The 27,708-nt window shown below is 31.9% G+C and overlaps 1 protein-coding gene and 1 long non-coding RNA gene across 3 annotated transcripts; both read right to left on the bottom strand.

Annotated features, from left to right (window-relative positions):
• Positions 1 to 6,366: 6,366 nt before the first annotated feature.
• Positions 6,367 to 6,862, bottom strand: LOC142219905 (uncharacterized). 2 transcript variants are annotated; one of them, XM_075288673.1, is made up of 2 exons: positions 6,704 to 6,862; positions 6,367 to 6,632 (listed from the first exon to the last, which is right to left on the bottom strand). In XM_075288673.1, the coding sequence occupies exon 2, from the start codon at positions 6,621 to 6,623 to the stop codon at positions 6,429 to 6,431; it is 195 nt and encodes a 64-aa protein (XP_075144788.1). In that variant the 5' UTR covers positions 6,624 to 6,632; positions 6,704 to 6,862; the 3' UTR covers positions 6,367 to 6,428. The 2 variants fall into 2 exon arrangements, with proteins under 2 accessions (XP_075144788.1, XP_075144789.1); XM_075288674.1 differs by having other exon boundaries at positions 6,367 to 6,653; positions 6,704 to 6,787.
• Positions 6,863 to 26,515: 19,653 nt separating this feature from the next.
• Positions 26,516 to 27,028, bottom strand: LOC142236950 (uncharacterized). Its single transcript, XR_012722273.1, has 2 exons — positions 26,765 to 27,028; positions 26,516 to 26,713 (listed from the first exon to the last, which is right to left on the bottom strand). It is a non-coding gene; the product is annotated as an uncharacterized LOC142236950 (long non-coding RNA).
• Positions 27,029 to 27,708: the final 680 nt, after the last annotated feature.

Here is a 27,708-nt window from a genome sequence, read left to right on the forward strand (position 1 = left end):
TAAAAAAAAAATCACTAAGAAAAGTATAAAACTGTACGTCTTCGATACAAATTTACATAAAACTTGATGGAGAATAGCCCAAACCAAGTTTTTTATAAAGATAATTTTTATACCCTCCATCATAGGATGGGGGTATATTAACTTTGTCATTCCGTTTGTAACACATCGAAATATTGCTCTAAGACCCCATAAAGTATATATATTCTGGGTCGTGGTGAAATTCTGAGTCGATCTAAGCATGTCCGTCCGTCCGTCCGTCCGTCTGTTGAAATCACGCTAACTTCCGAACGAAACAAGCTATCGACTTGAAACTTGGCACAAGTAGTTGTTATCGATGTAGGTCGGATGGTATTGAAAATGGGCCATATCGGTCCACTTTTACGTATAGCCCCCATATAAAGGGACCCTCAGATTTGGCTTGTGGAGCCTCTAACAGAAGCATATTTCATCCGATCCGGCTGAAATTTGGTACATGGTGTTGGTATAAGGTCTCTAACAACCATGCAAAAATGGGTCCACATCGGTCCATAATTATATATAGCCTCCATATAAACCGATCCCCAGATTTGGCTTGCGGAGCCTAAAACAGAAGCAAATTTCATCCGATCCGACTGAAATTTTGTACATGGTATATGGTCCCTAACAACCATGCAAAAATTGGTCCACATCGGTCCATAATTATATATAGCCCCCATATAAACCGATCCCCAGATTTGGCTTGCGGAGCCTCAAAGAGAAGCAAATTTCATCCGATCCGGCTGAAATTTGGTACATGATGTTGGTATATGGTCTCTAACAACCATACAAAAATTGGTCCACATCGGTTCATAATTATATATAGCCCCCATATAAACCGATCCCCAGATTTGGCTTGCGAAGTCTCCAAGAGAAGCAAATTTCATCCAATCCGGTTGTAATTTGGAACATGGTGTTAGTATATGATCTTTAACAACCGTGCCAGAATTGGTCCATATCGGTCCATAATTATATATAGCCCCCATATGAAACATTCTCCAGATTTGGCCTCCGGAGCCTCTTGGAGGAGCAAAATTCATCCGATCCGGTTCAAATTAGGAACGTGGTGTTAGTATATGGTCGCTAACAACCATACCAAAATTGGTCCAATAACACAAAAATTGGTCCATATCGGTTCATAATCATGGTTGCCACTAGAGCCAAAAATAATCTACCAAAATTTTATTTCTATAGAAAATTTTGTCAAAATTTTATTTCTATAGAAAATTTTGTCAAAATTTTATTTCTATAGAAAATTTTGTCAAAATTTTATTTCTAGAGAAAATTTTGTTAAAATTTTATTCGGTTCATAATAAAATTTTCATCATTTTCAAAATTTTATTTCTATAGAAAATTTTGTCAAAATTTTATTTCTATAGAAAATTTTGTTGAAATTTTATTCGGTTCATAATCATGGTCGAGCCACAAATAATATACCAAGATTTTATTTCTATAGAAACTTTTGTCAAAAGTTTATTTCTATAGAAAATTTTGTTAAAATTTTATTTCTGTAGAAATTTTTGTCAAAATTGTCTTTCTATAGAATATTTTGTCAACATTTTTATTTCTATAGAAAATTTTGGGAAAATTTTATTTCTATAGAAAATTTGTTAAAATTTTATTTCTGTAGAAAATTTTGTCAAAATTTTATGTCTACTTTGTCAAACTGAATTATATACGTATTGGATCGATATTTTTTGATTTAATATATACCACGTATGGACTTACATACAATTTAGAAGATGGTGTTAGGAGGTTTTAAGATACCTTGCCATCGGCAAGCGTTACCGCAACGTAAGTAATTCAATTGTGGATGGCAGTGTTTAGAAGAAGTTTCTACGCAATCCATGATGGAGGGTACATAAGCTTCGGCCTGGCCGAACTTACGGCCGTATATACTTGTTTGATTTAATATATACCACGTATGGACTTACATACAATTTAGAAGATGGTGTTAGGAGGTTTTAAGATACCTTGCCATCGGCAAGCATTACCGCAACTTAAGTAATTCAATTGTGGATGGCAGTGTTTAGAAGAAGTTTCTACGCAATCCATGATGGAGGGTACATAAGCTTCGGCCTGGCCGAACTTACGGCCGTATATACTTGTTTTATAATGGATTATTAAAGAAAACTTATCATGAAAATTTCGATTTTAGCCGCTAAACTCGAAATTAATATCCACCTTAAATATTAAATGCTATACTGAAAAGTGGAAATTATGTCTAATTTTATAATATTTTTTATTTCAAATATATTCTGAGAATAATTTCAATAACGCCCCATTAGTCCATGGATGTGATTCTAATAATGTACCTACTGGATGGATTTTTCAATGTGGTAAGTTTTTCTATAAACGGTATTTTGTCCGTTTTTAATAAAACCAAAATTTCAATTTATTAAAAATAATTATTTTTATTTGCAGGTAGACAGGCCTTGTAATGGTAATTTTTTCGAGTATTCTTACTGTTTAATGCTAACTAAGCTGACATCTTTATTGGCTCTAGAAAATACTCTTGAAGGCCGTAAGTTAAAAATATGAACAATAGAATTCGATAATATTTTTCTTATATTTTGTATAACTTTGCAATTTCAGATGCTTATAAGACAAATCCGCCCAACAAAAGTTAGCCAAAATCGATGAAATTGGACAACAATTCAATGAAAATAGCAACTTATGCCGCATATATCTTTCATATGGATAGAAAACATGGACATTTAAATTAATTAGTTAGTCCTAATAACATTGAATATTACTCTTTTGAATAAGCAATTACTAACTACCGACAAGTAACTGCATCCAACGTACGAATAAAAATATTTCCTTTATTGTATATCATAAGCCATAGTTTTGTGTAATATAATAATAATTTTTTGAAATAAAATGCTGGTGGTTATAGAAAATTGACTTGTTTTGTACGAAAAATTTCTTAGTTGTATACAGGCTTGTTGTACCTTTCATTCCTCAATTTCTCTACTTTTTGGAAAATTATACCGACAAACAGCTTATTTCAAACCAATTTCTTAATACAAGTTTCCCAAAAAATTGTTCATTTTTCCGGATAGCAGGAATATTTTGAATTAGTTTAACTATATTCTTCCCGCAGCATAGTAATAATGAACTAAAATACGATGCAATACATGAACTAATTTATAAGAAAATCATGAACTTATCTAGATGAAAAAAATCTTTGGCGCCAAATCATGGTCATTCTTACTATGGGTTAGTTCATTTTTCATAAAAAATAGTAAACTTTTTTTTCGGTGTATAATTTGATAGTGAATTGGTAAGGTTTCTTTAACTTTCTTTTAACCAGAATATTATTATTTCTTTAATTAGATTTTTTGGAAACCAATTTAATGCAATAAATAAATATTTAATTTCAAAGTAATCCAAAACGAATTTGGACAACTTTTTATATTTCCCCTCAGAGTACAATTTAATAGAGAATTGGTAAGTTCTATATTAAAACTTTGGCTTTTTTAACTAAAATATTTATTTTATTATGTCCTTCAGATCAATAACAACACAGTTTTGTAAGTCAATATAGCTTACTTCATTATTTCTCTAATTATTTCTCTAATTGTTTCAGGTACAAATTTTATGAGATACGTTTACCTAAGAAAAATTGAATTTCTTACACCATTTTATAAAATGCCGCCTCATATAAAGAATTTAAAAATTATATTTTATTACATGGTGTTAATTTTTAACAATTTTCATTACTTATTCCATTTTTTCAGCAAGATATCTGAAAAATGTACTAATGATGAATACAAACTAAGGATAAGTCAAAATGTCCAAACAGCGAGTTAAAATAAACTACTTTCTTGTTCCACGTGGCCGTAATTTTTATTCACAAAAACCATTGTATTAAGAACTTTCTTCATAAGTTTTTATAATGAAGTACGTTTGCTTAAAGAAATTTTACTTTCAATGTATGAAGATTTTCATAATCGTATAGCGGTTTGTTTTTCCTTTAATTATTTAATTTCTCTGTATTTTGGAAAGATTTATTTAAAAATAGTTTATTCGTCGACATTTTAAAGAGAATGTTAACGAAATTATATTATCGGGTTTCCCAAAAAAGTCAAGTTAACCAAATGAATACAGGTTTTTTAACTTGGTAGGTGTATATGTATCGTATGGTGGTGTAAAATTGAAATAAAATACAATGCCATAGATGAACTAAAATTTAAGAGAAATTTAAACTTGATAAGCAGAAAAAAATCTTAAGGGCTTAATCATGGTCAATATTACTACAGTTTAGTTCATTTTGCAATGGAAAAGGGTTCACTATTTTTTCAGTGTACTGTAGTTATATTGTGTGTAAATGAGAATAGGGTAAATGAATTACTGACATTCTTTTGAATTGTATTTTTTTCAAAAAATTCCCATAACACTAGTTTACACTGAAAATGTACACTTGATTAGAGTCGAATTTATGTATTTTGATCTGCTGAATTCAAAAAAAAATTTTAAAATTTTTATGGAACAGTTTTTGAGATATCCCGTTATTTTTAGTTTTTCGCTCTTTTTTCACTAAACAAATTATATCTCAAGTTAGAATGATAAAAATACATAAGAAAAGATGCCTCTCATCAAGTATCCATGAATTTTTTTTTGTAAACTAGTGTAATTAATGAAATATTTTACCGATTCTCAAAAGACACTTCTATTTTTTTGCATCATCCCTAAGATATATTTTATAGCAAAAATATTATTTTAAACATTTTTTATTATTTTTTAATTCAAATAAACAAAAAGTGGAAAATGGTAACCTAGGTTTTAACGGTGGTACTCCTTTAATGAATGACGTTTAATAATAATATACGTTCTCGCTTGTTTCCATTTATTGAAAGGGAAGTTGATTGCTCCGGAAGTGAAAGCAATCGGAAACCCGTTGAATTGAGCTGTGGTCGAGTTACTGAAATATTTTGTCATTTAAAATTAATCCAATACTCATTTAACTCAAGCTAAGTGTCCTTTAGTATTGAACCACAGACACACTCGTTACGCAATAATTTTACCTCATCACGATATCGCTTGACTGCTTTCGGCATATGCGTAGAATTTATATGCGACGAATGCCCACAGGATAAAATCGCATGAATGCCATCACCATACAATAGAAGAAATTTTCCAAACAAGCAGTCAAGCAGTAATTTACACCATCTGTAATTTATTATAATTTACTTTAGGGCTTTTGTAAAAGATTTTCCACAAGCTTAACTGATATGAAATACTTATTTGTATTAGGTGGATTCGATTAAACAGAAAATACATGCTAGGAACACAATATTTTTTGCATTTCATCATATTTTTGTTTTTAATTAAAATTGCTTCTTTCACATAAATGAAAATATCAATCAACAACGTTTTGTTATTTTGAATGTGTGAATTTTGTGATTTTTATTGCGTATAGAATCCCACAGGAAATATTTTTGATGAATCGAATTTGCAATAAAAAACGGAATGAAATAACCGCAATGTACTTCCAACAAAAAAATAAAACCTTGTGGTTTTTTATAACTCGACACTTCCTTTATTGATAGTCATTTTGTCGCTTTATGAAATATTTCTAAACATTCCACATACAAAGAAAATTTAATTAAAATTTATCCGATGACATTTTTTTTAATTTTCAGTCAATTATTATTCTATAAAAGACAAAGAAGATTAAGAAACTTGCTCAATAGAGTCATTGAAAAGAAAACGCCAGATACAAATCTATACACGCCTGACTGTACATGTTTCAGTTCGGGCGAATGAACCTTTCCACAGCCTTTAGTATAGATCTGGCTGGGATATATAACTCAATTATGGGTCCTTTATGCTGACTTCTTATTGGAAAAACATCTAGGAATTGTCGTCTTACAAATTGAATCATCTTTAGTCCCATTGTGCATCATCTCTTCATATAGCTCCAAGTCCCTTAATCTTATTTTTATGTCGTTTTGTTACTGCAGTGATGCAACAAACGAAATTTATTTTTAGAAGCTATTGCTCAATTTACCTTAGTGGTGACAATCGAACAATGCTTCTCTTTATTCAGTCAACAGCAACTTGCGTGTTAGAGAAACTGGTTTCAAGGAGACAACAACAATTTTTTTTTTTGATAAAACGAAACATTTTCACAAGGCAATTATCGTTTATACATTTTGTTATAATAATTAAACTTCCCGTTATTATTACGAATCTCTTTCATTGCTTCAATTTGTATGACACATTTCGACACCAACCTTTCTCTTTTGGTGTAGGAAGTACGTTTCTGATAGATTTGTAACTGTTACCACAGTTGGAAGAAAACTCCCGCATGATATTACAATACACACCAAGTACAACATCAAATTTGTTTCACTCAAATATTCTAATTTTTATTAACCGAAGCATGTCCAATTCATCACAACATTTTACTTAAGCTTCTTTCCATAGACACATTTGTTGATGTTGGCGTCATATTCAGACTGCTGGGGACAGGATCCGTGAACAGGACGATCAGCTACGCACTTCTTTGCCGAGTTCAAAGCGAAATTGGAGGGACACTGTTGACCAGCAACTACAGCCAACAAGGCAAAGACGACAGCCACAAACCAGGCGAAATTCATGTTGATTAGCTTTAAAATGGGACAAGAGATCTAAGGTTAGTCACAGACAATAAATATTCACTGCAACGGAGCTCACTCACTATGTTTGTTTAATAGTTTTGCTACTTTCGAATTTCGGAGACCGACTAAGCGCTTGAAGGTCTTGTCGACAATTTTAAACACTCGTGCTACAGTTTCGATTTCTAAACTTCCATCTTAGATCAGAATTATCACCATTGCGACAATATGACCCTTTTTGACATCGAGCAACACATATAGAGACAATTGTTTAAAGCGTACACACACACATTGAAATTGAAGCGTATGCCTACTTGTGTTATTCAAGTAAATGAGATTCAATGAATGAGATTGGCCTCATTTCGATAGAACTGCTTGCTTCTAATCCGACGATTACGCTATCAATATTTGTTATTCTATGGAAAAAGTTCAGCTTGTGTTTTCAGCAAACACAAATTAAATAATCAGAAGTTATTTTTAAACATGCTTTTCATTATGGAAGTGGTGAAGAGCAATAAGAAAACATTGAAAACGCATGATTAGGGGCTGAACTTTACTTATCTTAAACATGACACAGCATTCAAGGGTCCCATCATATTAACATATTGTTCATGGGTAACCACTCAACAACTGTCTTACACACTACAAAATATGGAATCCAAATGAAACTATTTAAACATATTCAATTAATCATAGAAATTAGTTATATTGAAATGAATTCAATTACAAAATATTTTGTGCAATTAATGTGCTGATTGAAGACAGCATGTGAATGAATGTATTGAAAGTACACTTCAAAACTTAGGGCGATGCAGGATAGTATATTTTTGTATACATTCCACCTCAATATATCCTATCAATTACTAACCACTACTCTCTAAGCTACTAAAATGTACCAAAAAAAGTCACTCTAATGCTAAATTTAACGTATCTTTTTGTTTTTAATCCAATTTAATTTTTTTACTTTTGAAATTGTAATATTTTGAAAATTTGAAATTTTCCAAAGTCCAATGCAATAGTGCACTTAAAAAGCCCCATTCGTAATTATAATTGTAATTTCGTAAATAATAGTTAAGAAACATACCAGGTTATTAATTTTGTTTTTTCTTGGTACAAATTGGTTCAAGTTACGCACAACATTTTTTTTCTATATTTTACATAACATCTTTTTATTTTTTATTTTTGCTTTAAAAAAAAAACATTTTTACACAAACCCCACTATGATGGACTTGCCAACGAGTCCCATAATCATTTACCCTAAATTGACATGCCATAAAACATAAAAAGATTGATTATTAAATTAAATAGGATTTTTATTTATCAACATTGTCTTATTTTAACTCGATCTGTGAAGAATATGAAACAAAAATAGTTACACGGATTCTAATCACGACAAATGAGGAAGAAACACCATTTTGTAGAAAACTTTTACATTGGGAAGCTAAAGTTGCTGGAGTTTTTTTTTGTCAAAAATAATATTTTGCTCTAGGAGGTGGTCATACTTCTTCTCTTATATTTATAGAAAAAATGGTTCCAATCCTGCTTATTACTTTAATGGTCAAACCGGTAACCCAAACCCATTTGTATACCATAAATGCTGGAAAAGACGAATTTAGAATTGAACTGACAAACGAACTTTGTAAACTTTTTAATCAGATTCCAAATTATTAATAATTCTCACATCACATGGTGAAATTTTCAAATCCTGCACAAACCGTTTTCTCCGTTTCTAATTATATCAACAATTTAGCTGAAGGACTACAAACGAAATGGATGCAATATGGAAGAAATGAAATGCATTCTTCTTGTCATACAATTTGTTTTAGCAAATCCAATTTTAAAGCACAAATTTTGTTGCATTTAATTTTCTATTTTGAACTGCATGCGATAGCTGTAGCAGCACTGGTAACATGGTAAGACCATTGCAAGGTCAATTTGATATCAATGACAAATGGCAAAAACTAAAAAGTATCCCTTGGGCATATTAGAAAAATTTCTCTATGGACTATCGTGTCGAAGAGACGTGTTGGGCAAACCTTCTTATCTTTGAACCCAATATTGTTGACGATGCCAAAGCAGTGCAATTGCTACTTTAGAGAATATAAAAAGGGAGCAAACAATTCCCTTTCCCGATGTGCTTTATGGCAACCGCAAATGTTATGTGAATAAGTTAATATTTTATTTGACCAAACTTCTGTAAACTACAAAGTTGTATAAAATGAAACAAAAAACGAGGCGTTGGCATGGATGGGTACCGATGGCCACTATACTGCACCCCTTTATGTTTTCACCCTCTCATAGTGAGGCAGATAAATCATGGATTCATGCTGCTTGCCAGCTTCACGGTTTGTGTTTTGTTTCAACTCCCCTCTACAGAAATAATTAAAAAGTTTCGTAAACGACGTTCCCCCACACAATGGGCAAGGGGAGGACTCAAGCGAATTTATCTACAGCATATCTGTAAGTAGAGCCAAAAGGATTTGAGGGGAATGAAAAGTCCTTGACTGCAAACTTTTTGAGATCACATAGACTAATGCAGTTGCAACAAATACAATAGAAATTATTCTGCAGACACTTCTATGCTGAAAGCGGACTGGAGTACAGCTCGAAACTGGGGATTGTAATAAGAAGCAAAAGGTCTACTTTTTCATTTTTTCAAAGTTTTTAAAATTGACTCTGTAACTCTCGACTTGCGATTTGTTAAAATTAAGAAAATAATCGAATATCTGGAATTAAATAGACTTTAAAAAATAAGTTTCGCTGTTTTCATCCCTATCCAAGATTCGTACACGACGTTCCCCCACACAAGGGGCAAGGAGTGAAGAGGACTCTAGCGAATTTATCTACAGCTATCAGTAAATAGAGCCAAAAGGATTTGCGGAGAATGAAAAGTCCTTGACTGCAAACTTTTTGAGATCACATAGACTAATGCAGTTGCAACAAATACAATAGAAATTATTCTGCAGACACTTCTATGCTGAAAGCGGACTGGAAACTAGGGATTGTAATAAGAAACAAAAAGTCTACTTTTTCATTTTTTCAAAGTTTTTAAATTGACTCTGTAACTGTAGACTTGCAATTTGTTAAAATTAAGAAAATAATCGAATTTGTCGAATTACATAGACTTTAAAAAAACATGTTTCGCTATTTGCATCCCTATCCAAACCATGGAGTTTTCTCCGCACCAAATACTGAACGAGATGTTCCCGATAGAGGGGTGAAGAGCGAGCAACCATTGTAAATTGCAAATCTTTAGCGGGTAGAAGCAACTGCATTCGCATTTTGTATCACTTGTATCACCTTAGTTTCTTAAGTGTTTTGTAGGTCAAATTTTAACTTTGAATTTCTTAACTTATATTGCATTCTTGTTGGAGAGTATGGGGATTGGTCAGCCAAAAAAGCTGAACAATTAAATTGAACTCATGAGTTATTTCACGAATAGAGGCACGGCAATATCAAAAGTCACGTTAAAAGTCGTCCAAGTGCATATCGACATTAGAATTTCATCTAAATTGGCATAATATTATTTACAAGTATCATTTAATTTAACCGTAGAAAGCTTAACCTACTGAAAGCCACGGATACGTATACGTATGTTTAGCTTAGGTCAGGTTAGGTTATGTGGCAGCCCGATGTATCAGGCTCACTTAGACTATTCAGTCCATTGCGATACCACAGTGGTGAACTTCTCTCTTATTTAGTTTAGCTTAAACATATATATGTGGGACGTACAATAGTTTGTCATCATGTGGGCAAAATTTGTGGATATTTGTTTTAAACTTTTGTATACACCGATTCTATATACAAATCCTTATCATTTAAACACGTTTCTTTCTAAACTTTTATTTATTGTGTAACAAAAACTCGCATTTTCGATACTCATTTTCATGAGGGGGAGCGAAAAAGCTGTCTAGGGTTAAGACTCTTTTTTAGTCAACATTGCCATGCGGTGTACCAAAGAATGAAAACGAATACTCAATAGAGAGTATATCCCGATTTGTTCTCATATTGGGATATAAAGTTTGGGCGCAATCATAGATTAAAGATGGTTCAAAAATTGCAACAAAATGCAATTTTGTGCGGATTTGATTTCCAATAAGCGCCAAATTGCCTTTTTAATTCCTTTAAAAAAAAATGCACCAATTTGGTGCTTTCTGGCGTTTTAATTTAGTGCTTTTGGTGCTTTTTTCAAAAACTTTTCATACAACACTTCAGATTAGACTGTCAAAAGCTTAAGAAACTCAACTATATTGCCAAATGTAGAATTTGATTGTTATGAAGGTGGTATTGATGCTTTCTTTAATCACACTGTTAGATAAATATGTTTTTCATATGTTCCGATATAAACAAAATGTGTTTCGAGCACAATTTTTAAACACAATATATTTAAGTGCAAACATGTAATGTTCCTAAACTAACACTAAATGTTTGGGGCACATATGTTAATATGTTAGAATATATTATTTTATTCAGAGAGCGACAGAGAGAGAGAGAGAGTATAGAGAAAGAAATAGAGATGGAAACCGGGAGGATTTACGAAAGATATCAACATAACACAGCGAGAGCATCAAAAGAGAGCAATTTCTGTGAAACCACTTGTATGTTTTTTCGGAAAACTGTGTTATGATAAGGCCAAAAATTTGATATGCTTAAGTCTAAATATTATTTAATATGAATATTAGAATGAGTATTCGGAGTAAAGAAAATAGACATTCGGAACCAAGATAATAGACATTTGAAAAAAAGCATGTGTTTTCGCCTTGAGAGCAGCATTTTATGTATGTGTGGACCAAAGACAATACACCTAAGGAAGATGCGAAATTGGCATGCGTCACACCAAATGTTGAATTGACGGTGTTAGCACGTATGGCTTGTAATTTTTTTTTTGTTTTTATTTTTTAAATGAAAAACTTATGGTGTTTTCTTTTCTTGTAAAAAATGCACACTTTTTTTGCATTTTGCCCGGAAAATGTACTCTTTAGATTCTTATCTAAAAAAACAGGCAAAAGTGCGAAAAGGCTTCGAATTCTGTTGTGAAAATAGCGCCACCATTAGAGGCAAATTACGGGCATTTTCAGCACTGCCAACAAACGAGAGTGCTGCGATTGCCCTGTTTCCTTCTTTGAATTCTTTTCTGCCCGCTGAAATGATAGCATTTTTTAGGTTGCTGGTAACATTTTAAAAATGCGCATTCTGTACAGACAAAATGAAGGCAAAGCACTTTTTTCAGAAAAGAAAACACCATTAATTTTCTTAATGAAACAATGTTAAATTTTAGGCAACAACAAAAAAATTACATTTTCCCCTTTATGGACATTTATTTCCTGCACTTATTTGTCTATGTCAATACTTGTCGTATACGCGTTTGGTTCGATAAACGAAAATTATGAAACTAACACCGTAAATGGTTTGATGTGCTCAGTAGCCAATTTCCCATCATCCATAGGTGTATTGTCTTTGATGTGGACATGTGTTTTGTTTATCATTTTGGCATTATGGGCAAAATTTTTTCTTGGTTCGTTAAAAGAAATCGGAACGTACGAGGAGTAAGTCAAAATATTCAGGCAAAAGAAATTAAAAAACGGTGGAAAATACACAAAAATTACAAAGGGATCTTCATCATCTTCAAAAATTACGAAAGGGCACTATACTCTTTTTAGAGTTGGGACAGTAAAATGAAAAAAGGAGGAAATAGTGAAAAATTAAACAGTAACACGTATAAAAACAAAGTTTAGTTACTCTTTATTAATAAGTAGTCCAAGAGGAGTTGACGGACACCTTCAAATATAAAAGCGGGCATCAAGTTCGAGTTTTGCAGCTAAAACAATTGAAAAAGATTATTTTCTTTAAAATGAATTATTAAAGAAAAGGTAAAAGGGGTAATTTAGAGCGATAATGCCATCTTAATACTGGCCTTAAAGGTAAAAATGAAATTAAGTACAAAACACGATAAGTTTAAAATGCATTTAAAATGGCGTTAAATGCTAGTAAAGAACTGTTCACGTCTAAATAAACTTTTATACCAAAAACCGTTTTTTGTTACAAAATTGTTATTTTTGCAATAAAAAAAAATAATATTTTATCCTAAAGCTCAGTCAATTTCCTTTATATCAAGCACTGTTTCTGACTGTAAATCTTTAATAACCCACATTTCGAAGTTTCATTATAAAAATTTAATACAATATAAATATAAATGTGTAAATTAAAAAAAAATTGGTTCGATCGGAGTAGGGTTGAACCCACGACCCTTTGCATGCAAGGAAGATATGCTAACCACTCCTCCACGTGGCCAACAAATATATGTTTCTGTTAAATAATGTTATGTTTGCATGGACTCGTGGGAGATGCAAACTATGGTGACTATAAGAGCTACGTATCCCAGTGGATAGTGTGTTGGCTTACACACTGTATGGTCCTCGGTTCGATTCTCCGTCCAGGTGAAAGGTACAATTTAGAAAATTCATAGAATTGAATAATTTCTTCAACATGATTTGTATTGCAGAAAAAGGTGCCAAGAACTAAAAAATTTCGTGGAAGTAAAAATTATGTGAGGCAATGAGCACAATCTTCTTTGTGGAAAATTCTTCCAAGTATATAATCTTTTTGGGCTCAAAATGCTTCCAACCATATAATACGTTCACATAAAACAAACGTATTAATGTTTCGACAGTATTCAATAATATATGTGCTTCCTGCAAAATATGTTTGGAACATATGTTAGAGAAGCGATTTTTTTTTTTTTTTGAGGGTGTAGATAAATTCATTTTCTCCAATGAAAAACATATTTTGAAATTACTGATCAAAATGAATTGAATGGAAGTAAAATAAGCATTAACGTTTATAAAGCTGTACACTTGGATAGATACAATTAAAAATGCTTCAAATCCGTACTCAAAAGTTCTAAAATACATTTTTGGAAGTTTTGTTTCTTTTTGTTTTTTGTTTTTTTTTTTTTTTTTTTTTTGTTTTTGGTAGTACATTGAGTAGTTGGAGTAGTTTTTATGGTGAGAACTGGTATGTTAGAATTTAAAACATATGTTTGCGAACGGTAGACGTCAATGAATATTTTTGTATAAGTAATAGATACGCCTGGGTGTGTGAAGAAATACACATTTTATTTTATTTTCCTACCAAAAAAACAGCTTACGGTTGCTGTTGTATTTCTAGTAAATAACGAAAATTGATGTACTCATCAACATTATTTCCACATAAGTACAGCACTTAAATGATCTAACAACCATAAGTGTCTCAAATAACCAGAAATGCAGTTTGGTATTTTAAAAGCTATGAACTGAAAGAAAAAAACTTACATGTAAAGTACCAATTCGATTTAAAGAATTACATAGAAAACACTAATTATTAAACTAATTATAAAAAATATACCCATGTTTGTCATGGGTATATTTTTGTAACACTGTTATATAGGAATAAAGTAAAACACAAAACTACAAAAATATCGTCCGTGGAAAATTACCGTAACACACAAAACCAACTAAAGGATACAAGCATAAAAAATTAATAGATAGTTTCAATTTTGTGTTTGGTAAGGAGAGGAATGGACATGTCGACGGCAACGGTAACTCTCAGTGTATGTGTGTTTTTTTTTATCGGAAGATAACATAAAGTTAAACTCTTCTTTTCTCACCCGCAGTTTTGGTTTTGTTTTTGTTCCAGGAATGATAAATGATGTTGACGAAAAAGTACTAAAAATGTATTAAAAATTTACTTTTCGAAGCTAAAAGGTGCTAAAATTACATAATATCCAATTTAAAGGCTATTGTAAAAGCATACGTATATTTAAATCTAGACCGATTTGGACAACTTTTTTTAGTTTTTCTAAAAAAAATCTTATTTTGCAAAATTTTATTTCTGCAGAAAATGTTGTCAACATATTATTACTATAAAAAAATGTGTCAAAATTTTATTTCTATAGAAAATGTTGTCAAAATTGTATTCCCATAGAAAATTTTGTCAAAATATTATTTTTATAGGAAATTTTGTCAAAATTTTATTTCTAAGAAAATTTTGACAAAATTTTATTTCTACAGAAAATTTAGACAAATTGAATTTCTATAGAAAAATTTGTCAAATGTTTTTATCAATAGAACATTTATGAAGAAGTACCTGTTTGCAAAATCCAACAAACAAATAATATTCCTCTCAAAAATGTTGAGATCCTGTAATAAAAACTAAAATAACCTCATTTGGAAATAAAGGGTGATTCTTTTGAGGTTAGGATTTTCATGCATTAGTATTTGACAGATCACGTGGGATTTCAGTAGGGCTGTCACTCGGGATAAATCCCGTCCCGAAATCCCGGGATTTTCGGGACGGGATTTATCCCGAATCCCGGGATTTTTTATTTTGAATCCCGGGATTTTTCGGGATCCCTAAAAAATAATACCAATGTGATAAAATTGTGGTTTTTTAAGATTGTTTATTAATAAATTGAAGTCTTCACTCAGTGTAAACGGCCCTTAGATTTCATAACCGACAAATTGAGTTAATAAACATCTTGAGTAAGAATTTATTATACATGAGGTATACTAAAGAGCACAATTTCATCAAAAATCGAAATAAACGAGAAGGACCTTTGAATAATGAGTTCATGTGAAATGGAATTCGTGCCACATAAAATAAAAAGCAATGATAAAAGGTCCGTCGAAAATATGACAAGATCGCGATTATCTGACAAAAATTTGGATGCTGCGATATTTTTACTTAAATCGAAGTACAAAAGGATTATCACAAGTATACGAAAATACGCCTAATCTAACCTAATCCTTAAAATGTTTGCTGAGTAAGATTGCGATAAGAAATGGCTTTTTTCATTTATTTTTTTTTTTCGCTAAGTATGATAGCAATTTAAAATTGCTTTTAAATTTACTCTTATGTTCTTTTGTTGTTAATAAAATTGAATTAATTAAATAAATTGGTTTAATGTACAATAATTTTTTGGCGCTGTAAATTGTAATTAATTAAAATATTTAAAGAATCCCGAAAATTTCGGGATCCCGAAAAAAATCTCGAAAAATCCCGGGATCCCGGGATTCAATATTTTGATATCCCGAATCCCGGGATTTTTAAAAATCGATCCCGAACGACAGCCCTAGATTTCAGACATGGTGTCAAAGAGAAAGATGCTCAGTATGCTTTGACATTTCATCATGAATAGACTTACGATCTGCCACAACGTCGAATTTTCAGTGAATGGGCCCTAGAAAAGTTGGCAGAAAATCCGCTTTTTTATCGACAAATTTTGTTCAGCGATGAGGCTCATTTCTGGTTGAATGGCTACGTAAATAAGCAAAATTGCCGCATTTGGAGTGAAGAGCAACCAGAAGCCGTTCAAGAACTGCCCATGCATCCCGAAAAATGCACTGTTTGGTGTGGTTTGTACGCTGGTGGAATCATTGGACCGTATTTTTTCAAAGATGCTGTTGGACCCAACGTTACGGTGAATGGCGATCGCTATCGTTCGATGCTAACAAACTTTTTGTTGCCAAAAATGGAAGAACTGAACTTGGTTGACATGTGGTTTCAACAAGATGGCGCTACATGCCACACAGCTCGCGATTCTATGGCCATTTTGAGGGAAAACTTCGGAGAACAATTCATCTCAAGAAATGGACCGGTAAGTTGGCCACCAAGATCATGCGATTTGACGCCTTTAGACTATTTTTTGTGGGGCTACGTCAAGTCTAAAGTCTACAGAAATAAGCCAGCAACTATTCCAGCTTTGGAAGACAACATTTCCGAAGAAATTCGGGCTATTCCGGCCGAAATGCTCGAAAAAGTTGCCCAAAATTGGACTTTCCGAATGGACCACCTAAGACGCAGCCGCGGTCAACATTTAAATGAAATTATCTTCAAAAAGTAAATGTCATGGACCAATCTAACGTTTCAAATAAAGAACCGATGAGATTTTGCAAATTTTATGCGTTTTTTTAAAAAAAAAGTTATCAAGCTCTTAACAAATCACCCTTTATGTTTATTTCTTCAATGTCCGCTTTTTATAATTTTTGGAGTTGAGTTAATATCTGAAAATAGTACCAACTGGCTCGCGGTCGTGCGACGGTGCTTTTGGCAGTCGAAATGTATCAAAAAAGCACAAAAGTGTCAACTTTATCACCCTGTTTTGGTCCCCTTTAATAACCCCAACACCATTGTAGATTTATTTTGCCGCTCTTCCATTGTCAACGATGTTGATGCTCTGTAAATCCTCTGCTTTATTCACCACTATGTTCTCTCACATTTGTTTGTGGTGAACACTGTTAAGTGAATTGAGTTGAACGGTAGACCACAAGCAGTGTTCCCAGGTGATTTTTGAATCTTCCCCCCAAATCTTAAGAAAAAACCCTAAATTGGTCTAGACTTTTTTCACAAACCACCAAAAATTTAAGAATGTAAAAAGTACAAAATGGGTTCCCAAATTTCGTGAAAAACTCCTTTAGTGACACACTTTAAAATTTAATTTTAATAAAAGAATATAATAATATGTCTATCAATATGTTTATCAAACAAAAAAATAAAAAAATAATTTACTGTATAATTCTTTTAAATCAAATTAATTTAAAAATAGGTTTATAAAGTAGAAAAAATAAACAAAAGATCTGTAAACAAAGACATTTTTCCCCACAAAGAGGCTAAAATTTACAATCGTCTGCCGTTCCAGTGTACAAATTGTAGGTGTATAGTTATGAGACCCATAATTAAATGAAATTTTAATTCTTAAAATGCTTTTGGCTGCTAAGTTAAAATACGATTTCTTAATTTGCTTTTAACGGTGTCAAATATTAAAAATGTTCTTTCAACAGAAGTAATTGAAAAGGATAATTAAAATAATGCTAATGAATACTTGCTGATATTTAGGAACTTCGGTTGACTTCCTGCATCTTGTTTCTCCAAATTCATGACAGAATTTTTCCAAATTTGGTTGAGAATTGCTCTTTATAAGGTCTAAGATATTTTTTACCCTCCAAAAATCCCCCCAAATAAATGTTACCCCTAAAAATCCACCTAAACGTGAAAACCCCCCTAAATTCGGGGGGAAAACCCCTAACATGGCAACACTGATCACAAGCAATGTATACTCAAGCTTGTGTGTGTGAAGAAATGCACACCTTATTTTATTTTCCTACCACAAGACAACTTGTGGTTGATGTTGTATTCCTAGTAAATAACGCAAAATTTCGTACTCACTAAAATTACTTACACAAAAGTACAGCACGTAAGTGATCTAACAGCTATGTATTGGACAAATTTCTCCAATAACAACAAATTTATGTAATCATTTTAAAAACTTTAAACAGTAAACAAACTTACATGTAAAGCACCAATTGGATTCATACACGTTATTTGGCGAGTATGTTTGTCATGGGTATAGTTTTTTAACACTGTTATATAGTCCACATAAGAAATAAAATACACACACACAGCACTACAAAAATTGCAAATTTTCATAACACACAACACGAACTGCACGATACGAGCATAAAAACCGAACTGTTAGTTTAGTTTTGGATGATAATAAAATAACCTGTTAAGTAAGGAGAGGAAGCGGATATTCAACGCTCCCTCAATGTTTGTTTTCTTTTTTTATCGAAAGAGAATAAAAAGTTGAGCTCTACTTTTCTCATTCGCATTTTTGGGGTTTTTTCTCTTTTATAATGCACATCAAATTCGAAGACGGTTAATTTTTATTTTATTACATTTTTAACTATATTCACAAAGTATAACAAATTTTAAGACCAGTGCCGCCAATTTTGCTGATTTATCGGCGTTTTCACGAATTTCTCTCAAACAAAAGAAAAATGTATATTTTCCGATTTTTGACTCTAAAATGACGATATGAGCTCCATTAAAAACTTTTTACTGGAAATCGTTCGTATACACCGAAAATCCAACAAAGAGAGAGAGGAGAGAGATTATATTTCACAGTTGCCACATAGAGAAATTGCAAGTTTTTGCTAGAAATTTCTTCCCAGTGAAAACTTGCAAAACGTAGCCTGCTGGTCGGGTGGGGCAGACTACATCATACCCTAAACTAACCTGTTGAATAAAGCCGGGAATATACAGAGCGTCAAGCAGCTATTCTGAAACTCCGTTGAATATAGAAGACCGCCAACAAAATCTATAATGCTAGTGAGAAAACTAGAACGTTCATCTCTTGTTCTCTTACAAATATAAGCTGAGAATCTTCCGGCTCCCTTTGATTGAATTTACATACGTGTAGATCCGCTTTCCATCTATAACTAACAGTTTTTTCATAATAACAAGCAAAGAAATACAAATTTCTGGAGCGAACATGATCTTCCCGCCTGAAGCCTTTCTAAAAAATGTTTTTTGTTTGTATAATTTCGAAAGAGCTATTTTTGCTGGGCTTATAAATAATAATTGTTTACAAGAAAGAACGCATATAACAAACAAAATTGTGATTTTCTCCGACTTTCTTTTCAAAACAAGCCTTAACCAAATTAATGACATACTTTGTTTGAGATTTGAGATTTATTTTGAGAACATAAAGAACAAATTGGCCAACATCCCAGCAAGAATGTTCTTTTTGGATCCGGAAGTGGTGCAAAATTGGCGCAGAAGCGATGAATTTAACATGGGCTTGACATAGGACGGATATCTACCATTTAAACAGCTGTTACACAGAATTTCTATCACTTCTTATGGTGTGATCCGAAATCAGTGTTTTGGATGTGAATTAAAAACTTTTGTGATATTTTTACAATTATTTTTTTTTTTTAATTTGTAATGCATTGAACAAATTGAAATGCATCGCTACTCAATACGAGGGCAGTTCGGAAATTTCTTTGCCTAGCACAAAAAGCGCGGTATAAACAGAAAAAAAGTTAAGTGTTTTTGAAACTTCCATCTCTGTTATGAACACATGTTAAATTTTGTTTCGATCTGGCAACTGCTTCATATAGAAACAAGTGGTCAAAACGGACGCATCCGCAATTTTCTTACAATGGAAAAATTAGAAATGCGTGCTGTCATTAAATATTTACATACAAAAAGTTTATCGGGACAAGAAATTCATAATGATATGGTGAATGTATTAGATGAAAGTGCTCCTTCATATGCAACAGTAAAAAATTGGGTTGCTGAATTTAAACGTGAATTTAACATGAACACATGTTAAATTTTGTTTCGATCTGGCAACTCCTTCATATAGAAACAAGTGTTCAAAACAGACGCATCCGCAATTTTTTTACAATGGAAATATTAGAAAATTGGCGCAGAAGCGATGAATTTAACATGGGCTTGACATAGGACGGATATCTACCATTTAAACAGCTGTTACACAGAATTTCTATCACTTCTTATGGTGTGATCCGAAATCAGTGTTTTGGATGTGAATTAAAAACTTTTGTGATATTTTTACAATTATTTTTTTTTTTTTAATTTGTAATGCATTGAACAAATTGAAATGCATCGCTACTCAATACGAGGGCAGTTCGGAAATTTCTTTGCCTAGCACAAAAAGCGCGGTATAAACAGAAAAAAAGTTAAGTGTTTTTGAAACTTCCATCTCTGTTATGAACACATGTTAAATTTTGTTTCGATCTGGCAACTGCTTCATATAGAAACAAGTGGTCAAAACGGACGCATCCGCAATTTTTTTACAATGGAAAAATTAGAAATGCGTGCTGTCATTAAATATTTACATACAAAAAGTTTATCGGGACAAGAAATTCATAATGATATGGTGAATGTATTAGATGAAAGTGCTCCTTCATATGCAACAGTAAAAAATTGGGTTGCTGAATTTAAACGTGAATTTAACATGAACACATGTTAAATTTTGTTTCGATCTGGCAACTCCTTCATATAGAAACAAGTGTTCAAAACAGACGCATCCGCAATTTTTTTACAATGGAAATATTAGAAATGCGTGCTGTCATTAAATATTTACATAAAAAAGATTTATCGGGACAAGAAATTCATAATGATATGGTGAATGTGTTAGGTGAAAGTGCTCCTTCATATGCAACAGTAAAAAATTGGGTTACTGAATTTAAACGTGGTCGACGAATAAAAGTACGTGAAATTGCTAATATCATGGGCAGCTCAAATGATCGAGTCCGTTTAATTTAGCATGAAGAACTACAGATGAAAAAGCTTTCTGCAAGATGGGTGCCGCATTTGTCGATCAAAACCGCATAAGAATGAACATTTCTCAAGCTCGTTTTAAGAGAAATAAAATGGATTTTAAGCGTCGTTTCATAACTGTTGATGAGACATGGATCCACCACTATACTTCAGAGACAAAAGAACAATCCAAACAATGGACTGAAGCTGGAGGAAGTGCCCCAAAGAAGGCAAAAACAATTCAATAAAATAATGTTTCGTCAAGACAACGCACCAGCGCACAAGAGTGTTTTAACAATGGCTAAAATCAACGAATTAAAGTACGAGTTATTCTCCTGATTTAGCTCCCAGTGACTTTTACTTGTTCCCAAATCTAAAAAAAAAATCCTTGCTGGCAAGCGTTTTACCTCAAATGAGGATGCAATTACAGTTGTAAACCACTATTTTGAAGACCTTGAGGAAAACTATTTTAATCAAGGGATAGAATTGCTAGAAAAGCGTTGGACTAAGTGTATTGAAGTTTCAGGAGATTATATTGAAAAATAAAAATATTTTTGAAAAACTAACTATTCTCTTTCATTGATAAGCTAAGAAGTTTCCGAACCGCCCTCGTAATTTCTCAAACAATTTTCGATGCGAGTCAAATTAAAAATTAAAGCCCTAAAATTACCCTGTTTTGCCTTTTACTTTTCTTTAATAATTCATTTTAAAGAAAATAAACTGTTTGCAATTGTTTTAGCTGCAAAACTCAAACTTAATGCCCGCTTTTATATTTGAAGGTGTCCGTCAACTCCTCTTGGACTACTTATTAATAAAGAGAAACTAAACTTTGTTTTTATACGTGTTACTGTTTAATTTTTCACTGTTTCCTCCTTTTTTTCATTTTACTGTCCCAACTCTAAAAAGAGTATAGTGCCCTTTCGTTATTTTTATGGAGATCACTTTTTTTATATAGTTTCCACGGTTTTTTTTTTTAATTTCCTTTGCTTGAATATTTTGACTTACTCCTCGTACGTTCCGATTTCTTTTAACGAACAAAGAAAAAAATTGTGCACATAATGCCAAAATGATATACAACGCACATGTCCACACATACATAAAATGCTGCTCTCAAGGCGAAAACACATGCTGTTTTTTTTCAAATGTCTATTCTCTTGGTTCCGAATGCCTATTCTCTTTACTCCGAATACTCATTCTAATATTCATATTAAATAATATTTAGACTTAAGCATATCAAATGTTTGGCCTTATCATAACACAGTTTTCCGAAACAACATACAAGCGGTTTCACAGAAATTGCTCTCTTTTGCTTCTCTCGCTGAGTTATGTTGATATCTTTCGTCAACCCCCCGGTTTCCATCTCTATTTCTTTCTATATACTCTCTCTCTGTCGCTCTCTGAATAAAATATCACAATACTCGAAATTTGTAAATTTATATATGTTTACATTCACACATATTATTTTTAGGGAACATTCATGCCCCAAACATAATATGTTCTAACATACTAACATATGTGTCCCAAACATTTAGTGTTAGTTTAGGAACATTAAATGTTTGCACTTAAATATATTGTGTTTAAAAATTGTGCCCGAAACACATTTTGTATATATCGGAACACATGAAAAACATATTTTTCTAACAGTGTATAATTCGATTTCATTCCAGTTGGTGTCATAAAACTGCATTAATTAATATGCGGGCAATTTGAAATTTGGAACGTGCTGGACCGCGTGTTAGAATAGTATTCAAAAAATATCCATTTTAAAACTAATAATAGGATGTAAATTAAACTGACGATGTGATTTTCATCCAGAAGTTGTTGAAATGGAATAATATCAAGTTTTTAACAAATTTCATTGGTTGCACTTTGAAATGTTTCTGGAAACTTTTTCTTGTCGATAAACCACTCATCCAAAGATTCTAGTTTTCTCAAAGAGTCAAAGAGATTTAAGTTTAGTTACTTCTCTAAAGTGTTGACTTAATTATTCATATTGACTTACCAATTATTATAAACTATCTGAAGCAGTTCCAGCTAACTGTCCAACATTTCTTCATCACTCAGCTTTTTAATGTTTTCAAGAACGTAAAATCCATAATTTTAGTTTTCGGCAAAGATATATACATTTAGTGACTTCCGTAAAGTCTTAGTTCATTTTTTTTTCACTTACCTATTATTATAAACTATTTGGTTTAAATTCAGTTATTTGTCTAAAATTTTCCAATTTTTTATTTTTTCCAATTGACCACGAACTTAGTTGCACAAAGAAGTATTGAAAACCACATGGTTTTCAATACTTCATCCGTTGCATTTCAGTGTAGTGTTTTGTCAAAGTTTTCTCATATTATCTTCAACACCTTTTCAAAGATTTCGTCAACATTTTGGCAAATTGGAAGTAATGCGCAAACAATTTGAAGATGTATTGAAGTTGAGCTGTTTCAAGTCAAGTTGAATTTATGCTGAAAATTATATTTACCCTCAAACTGAAAAGTTGTTGCATTTGAAAAACGCTCATCCTGTGTATATTGAGAATTATTATTGATAGGACATAATCCACCGCTGAAAAACATTTTAGTGTTTGTATTGCTGCATGTTGTAATGGTTCGTTGACGTCTGTCAATTGTTTGTTTCTAGTGCTGCAAACCAAAGACGTTCATTTTAAAGATAATGCAAATTCATTTTTCCAGTAGGGATATTTTTGGCCACACAGATGTCGCTCACAATTGAATGAACCAGGTTTATTTCGTTCCAATATATACAATTGAGTGAAATATTAATGAAGGGTTGTATTCTTGATTTTCGACAACTAGTTGAACAAATATGTAGGAAATATGTCCGTGCAACCTGGTTGTATAGCATTGTTGAAACGTAACGCATATTTTTTCAAGTTGTATTGACTTTTTCGTAACGTATATCACAATGATACATAAATAAATTTAAATGATTGTGAAAAAAACTAAATTTGTATATAATTAAAAAATACTTTTAAATGTGAATTTATTTCAAATAAATTCTACAGGTGTACAACTTTGAATAGGAAACTATATTTTTACACGGATGTTTGGCTATAAACATTATATGTTTGGAAAACAAATTTTTAAACACAATATTTTTGAGTGCAAGCATATAATGTTCATAAACTAGCATAACATGTTTGGGACATATATGTTAATATGTTAGAACATATTATGTTTGGGACATAAAATGTTTGTAAATATAATATGCTTGGAAGCAAACATATATTAATTTAGAAATAGCCTATAAACATATATGTGTTTAGTAGCTTGGAGCGCTATTTAACAGGGAGCGATATTGAATTAAGTTGGTGGTTGTTGCTTGTTATTACAAAATTAACATTTTATTTTTCCTTGGGCAATTGATCAGCTACTTCTTTGATCCTTACAAACTGTGTGGTCCGCTGTTCGAATCCCCGTCCGGCAAAAGGTAAAATTAAAATAAAAAAAAATCATAAAATTGAATAATTTCTTCTACAATGTTTGTATTACAGAAAAAGGTGCTAAGAACTAAAAAATCTCGTGGAAGTGAGAAAGATGTGGGGGAATATACAATTAGGCAGAAACAAAATTTTGAGCATTCAGGTCGAAAACCTATGTTGTTAGCACCTATATTACCTGTTTATTTTCATAATTCATTATGATTGTAAATATATAAATAAATAAATAAAATTTTGAGCACAATATTGTTTGGGAGAATTTTTAAGCATATAATATTTTTGGGTGCAAAATGCTTCCAAACATATTATATGTTCAACATATTATATGTGCTTCCAAACATATTATTATATTGTTTTTTGGAAGACAACATTATTGAATTTGGATGCAAAAATACAAAATGTTTGGAACTTAGACTACCCAAACATATATTGTTTAGACCAATATGCTTTCAAACATATTATATATTGGAAGAGATCAAACATATAAATGTTTGGGCAATACCCAAAAATGTATATGCTTGAAGCAAAATACGTTTGGGAGTATATGTTACAGAAGCGATTTTTTGTGAGGGTGTAGTTTTTGTAAGAATGCCCATTTACTAGCGACGTACCGTAGTGGTCTTAAGAAAGCTATATGAAATTGGACTTTAATTTATTTTGTCATATTTTTTTTCTTCAGTCAGTTGGACTAAGTGTTCGTTAAGTATGATAGCAGTTGTTATTGGTTTTTAATTAATTTTTGTGATCGTTTATTTTTTTGTTAATAAAATTGAATTAAACTATATTAGTTTAATGTAAAATTTTTGTCGTGTTGCCCATTGTACGTAAAGAAAGGAAATTATTTCAAACAAGAAAAAAATCAATATCAAGAAATAAGAATTAGAGCAGAGTTATAAAAAAGAACCGCAAGTTTTATTTTCCTTATACAAGGCACAATACTTATCAAAGCTGGTGATCTGTCTGCTTCGGTGTCCAAAAAAAAAGAAGAATTTAAAAAATGCTGAAGTAATCTCAAGAAGCCTAATGTTTCTATGCTAGATTCAAAGTATTATTACAGTGAGAGTCAACAAAAAATAAAAATTATCCAGCATATCAACTCATATAACACATTTATCCCCTCACTCACCATCGGTACCATAGAAGCTATTTGTTTTTTAAATTGTATAATAGTTTTTAATAAAGCTATACCGAGAGAGTAAAGTTGTAAATGTACTATATGCAAAAACTAGCAACAATATAGTATGCAAAAGCTTTGTCTGTACTGTTAACTCTCAGAGAGCACATGATAATGACAACACTAGTGATATCAGAAATATTTATATGAGAAACAAATGATTGCAAAAAGCTAAGTTTGTATTTTGAAACGATCAAAGGTAAGAATAAAGGAAATTATGTTAGTTATGTGCAAACAGACAGATTTACACTCATGTTGAATATTGTAGCATAATTAGGTAATTTTGAATTAAATAAACAACTTAAAAAATAAGTTTTGTAAATAAAAACAAATTATTAGAAAATTAAAAATGTTGCAGTAATTATAAAGAGGAATATGTTGGTTTTTTCACCAACACCCATATAAAAAATCAAGTCCATTTCACGCCGATTTACTTGAAATTGTGCACAGAGAATGCTATACATGTCTAATTTGATTGAAATTTGTTCAGATTTAGATATAGCTGTCATATATATTTATTTATTTTATTTATTCAGTCATCAATACAATGGAAGCCAACAAAGGCCTATTATACATGTGTTGTAGAAAGAAATCTATATGTAGAATACATGAAAAGCTTAAAAACTAAAGTATTTCATAATTTTTATAATTTGGATGGCTCCCTGAACCGATTTTTTTTGAAAATCAATAGTGACTGTCTTTGAGCCAAAGTAAAACTATGTGCCAAATTTGTGGACGATCAGACATATACTGCGAGAGGTACTTTTTTTTATTTATTACTACAATTTTACATGGGTTTCACAATAATACATGAAGACAGACAGATGGACATCGCTACATCGACTTAGAATTTAATTCTAATACGATCGGTTCACTAAACAATGGGTCTGACTTTTCCTTCTTGCCGTTACATACAAATGCAAAAAATTTTGGCAGGGAAAAGGAGGCTATATCAAGAAATCGACTATGAACCATATTTCCACATATCTCTTTGTAGTCCACCATAACGATTGTCTATTCTACATTAGCAACATTATTCCATAAGTGCGGAAACCCAGCTTTGGACTAAAACAATAATTTGACTTATATTTTCATAGGCTTCAATTTTTACGATGTTTTTATTTCCACACCCAGAAAATCTAAATAAATAACCAGATGATGGCATTTGAATTACTAGAATTGCCATTTTGTAAATGAAGATACATCTATATATCACGATGCCATTTATTTATTTAGTTTTGCTTCTTCCTCTCACACATTTTTCTCAGACACTCATTTTTCAATTGTCGCAGCAATATCCAGATTTTTCCACCCGGATGGTGCCTCTTCCAGAAGAGCTTTGTTTGCGATACTATCGAGTTCCTATAGGAAATATCATTGATTAGCATGAAGTTGTAAAGAAGGACTACATACATTAGATGATTTTACCGACTTTTTTTCAACGGCGAATGACAATGTAATGCATTGCATTGAACATGATTCCAATTTACGCCAGCCTCAATAACTTAAGCATGAGGAGGATAAACCTTATTGGAAGACATTTAAGGATCACCACGACTTGTACATATTATTCTGGGTTTTAGGACAACTCAAGTTTAGCCTTATGTCTAACCAAATAGATGAATTAATATGAAAATAAAAGAAATAATCGAAATAAAGAGAATAATCGCACAATCAGTGTAAAGGAAGGTGCCCTTTACACTGATTGTGCGATTATTCTCTACGGTCGGATAAACCCTGCGACACAACACGTTGCGGCGACAAATCCGATTGTATAAAGTCGTGTTCGGCTGTCGCGGGGACGTGTTGGCATAAAATCAAAACAACTTTAATTTTTTCTGGTTGGGTGGTACAAATCATTGAGTGTAAGGGGATGTTCGACAAACATTATCAAAGACAAATTTATTTTTACATTAAAAACAGGCATTTCTGCAATGAAATTAATGATGGATCGCCAATTCTGGTTGAAAATTAAAGAAATATATAAATCTAAACAAGTATTGTGGCAAAAACGTGGAAAAATTCCACTTCCAATCAATGGGAAACCAGGCGACAAGTATTTTAAATTCATCAAGTAATTTGTAATATATTAAATGTGGATTACTTCAGGAATCATTGTTTTGACAAATATACCAGGATTTTTTTTATTATTTTCTTCCATTTTTTCAGTAAAAAATGGTTTCACCCATAAATCTTCGTACAACTTCATTGTTTGTTTATGCTTCTTCTTATTTTTTCATGTTGTCATCACATTTGTTCGTGCAGTGTAAGGGCAAAACTTGAACGAACACACAACGAATAGACGAACCTCTGTCGGAGTGTTTATCCGACCGTCTAAGGTCCGCTTAAGCGTCAGT

Source organism: Haematobia irritans, chromosome 1, assembly GCF_050003625.1.
Source record: "Haematobia irritans isolate KBUSLIRL chromosome 1, ASM5000362v1, whole genome shotgun sequence".
In the NCBI taxonomy this organism is placed as follows: Eukaryota; Metazoa; Arthropoda; class Insecta; order Diptera; family Muscidae; genus Haematobia; species Haematobia irritans.

Excerpts from the sequence above, each read along its gene's own strand:
- LOC142219905 (XM_075288673.1), bottom strand. The coding sequence starts at position 6,623 with ATGAATTTCGCCTGGTTTGTGGCTGTCGTCTTTGCCTTGTTGGCTGTA.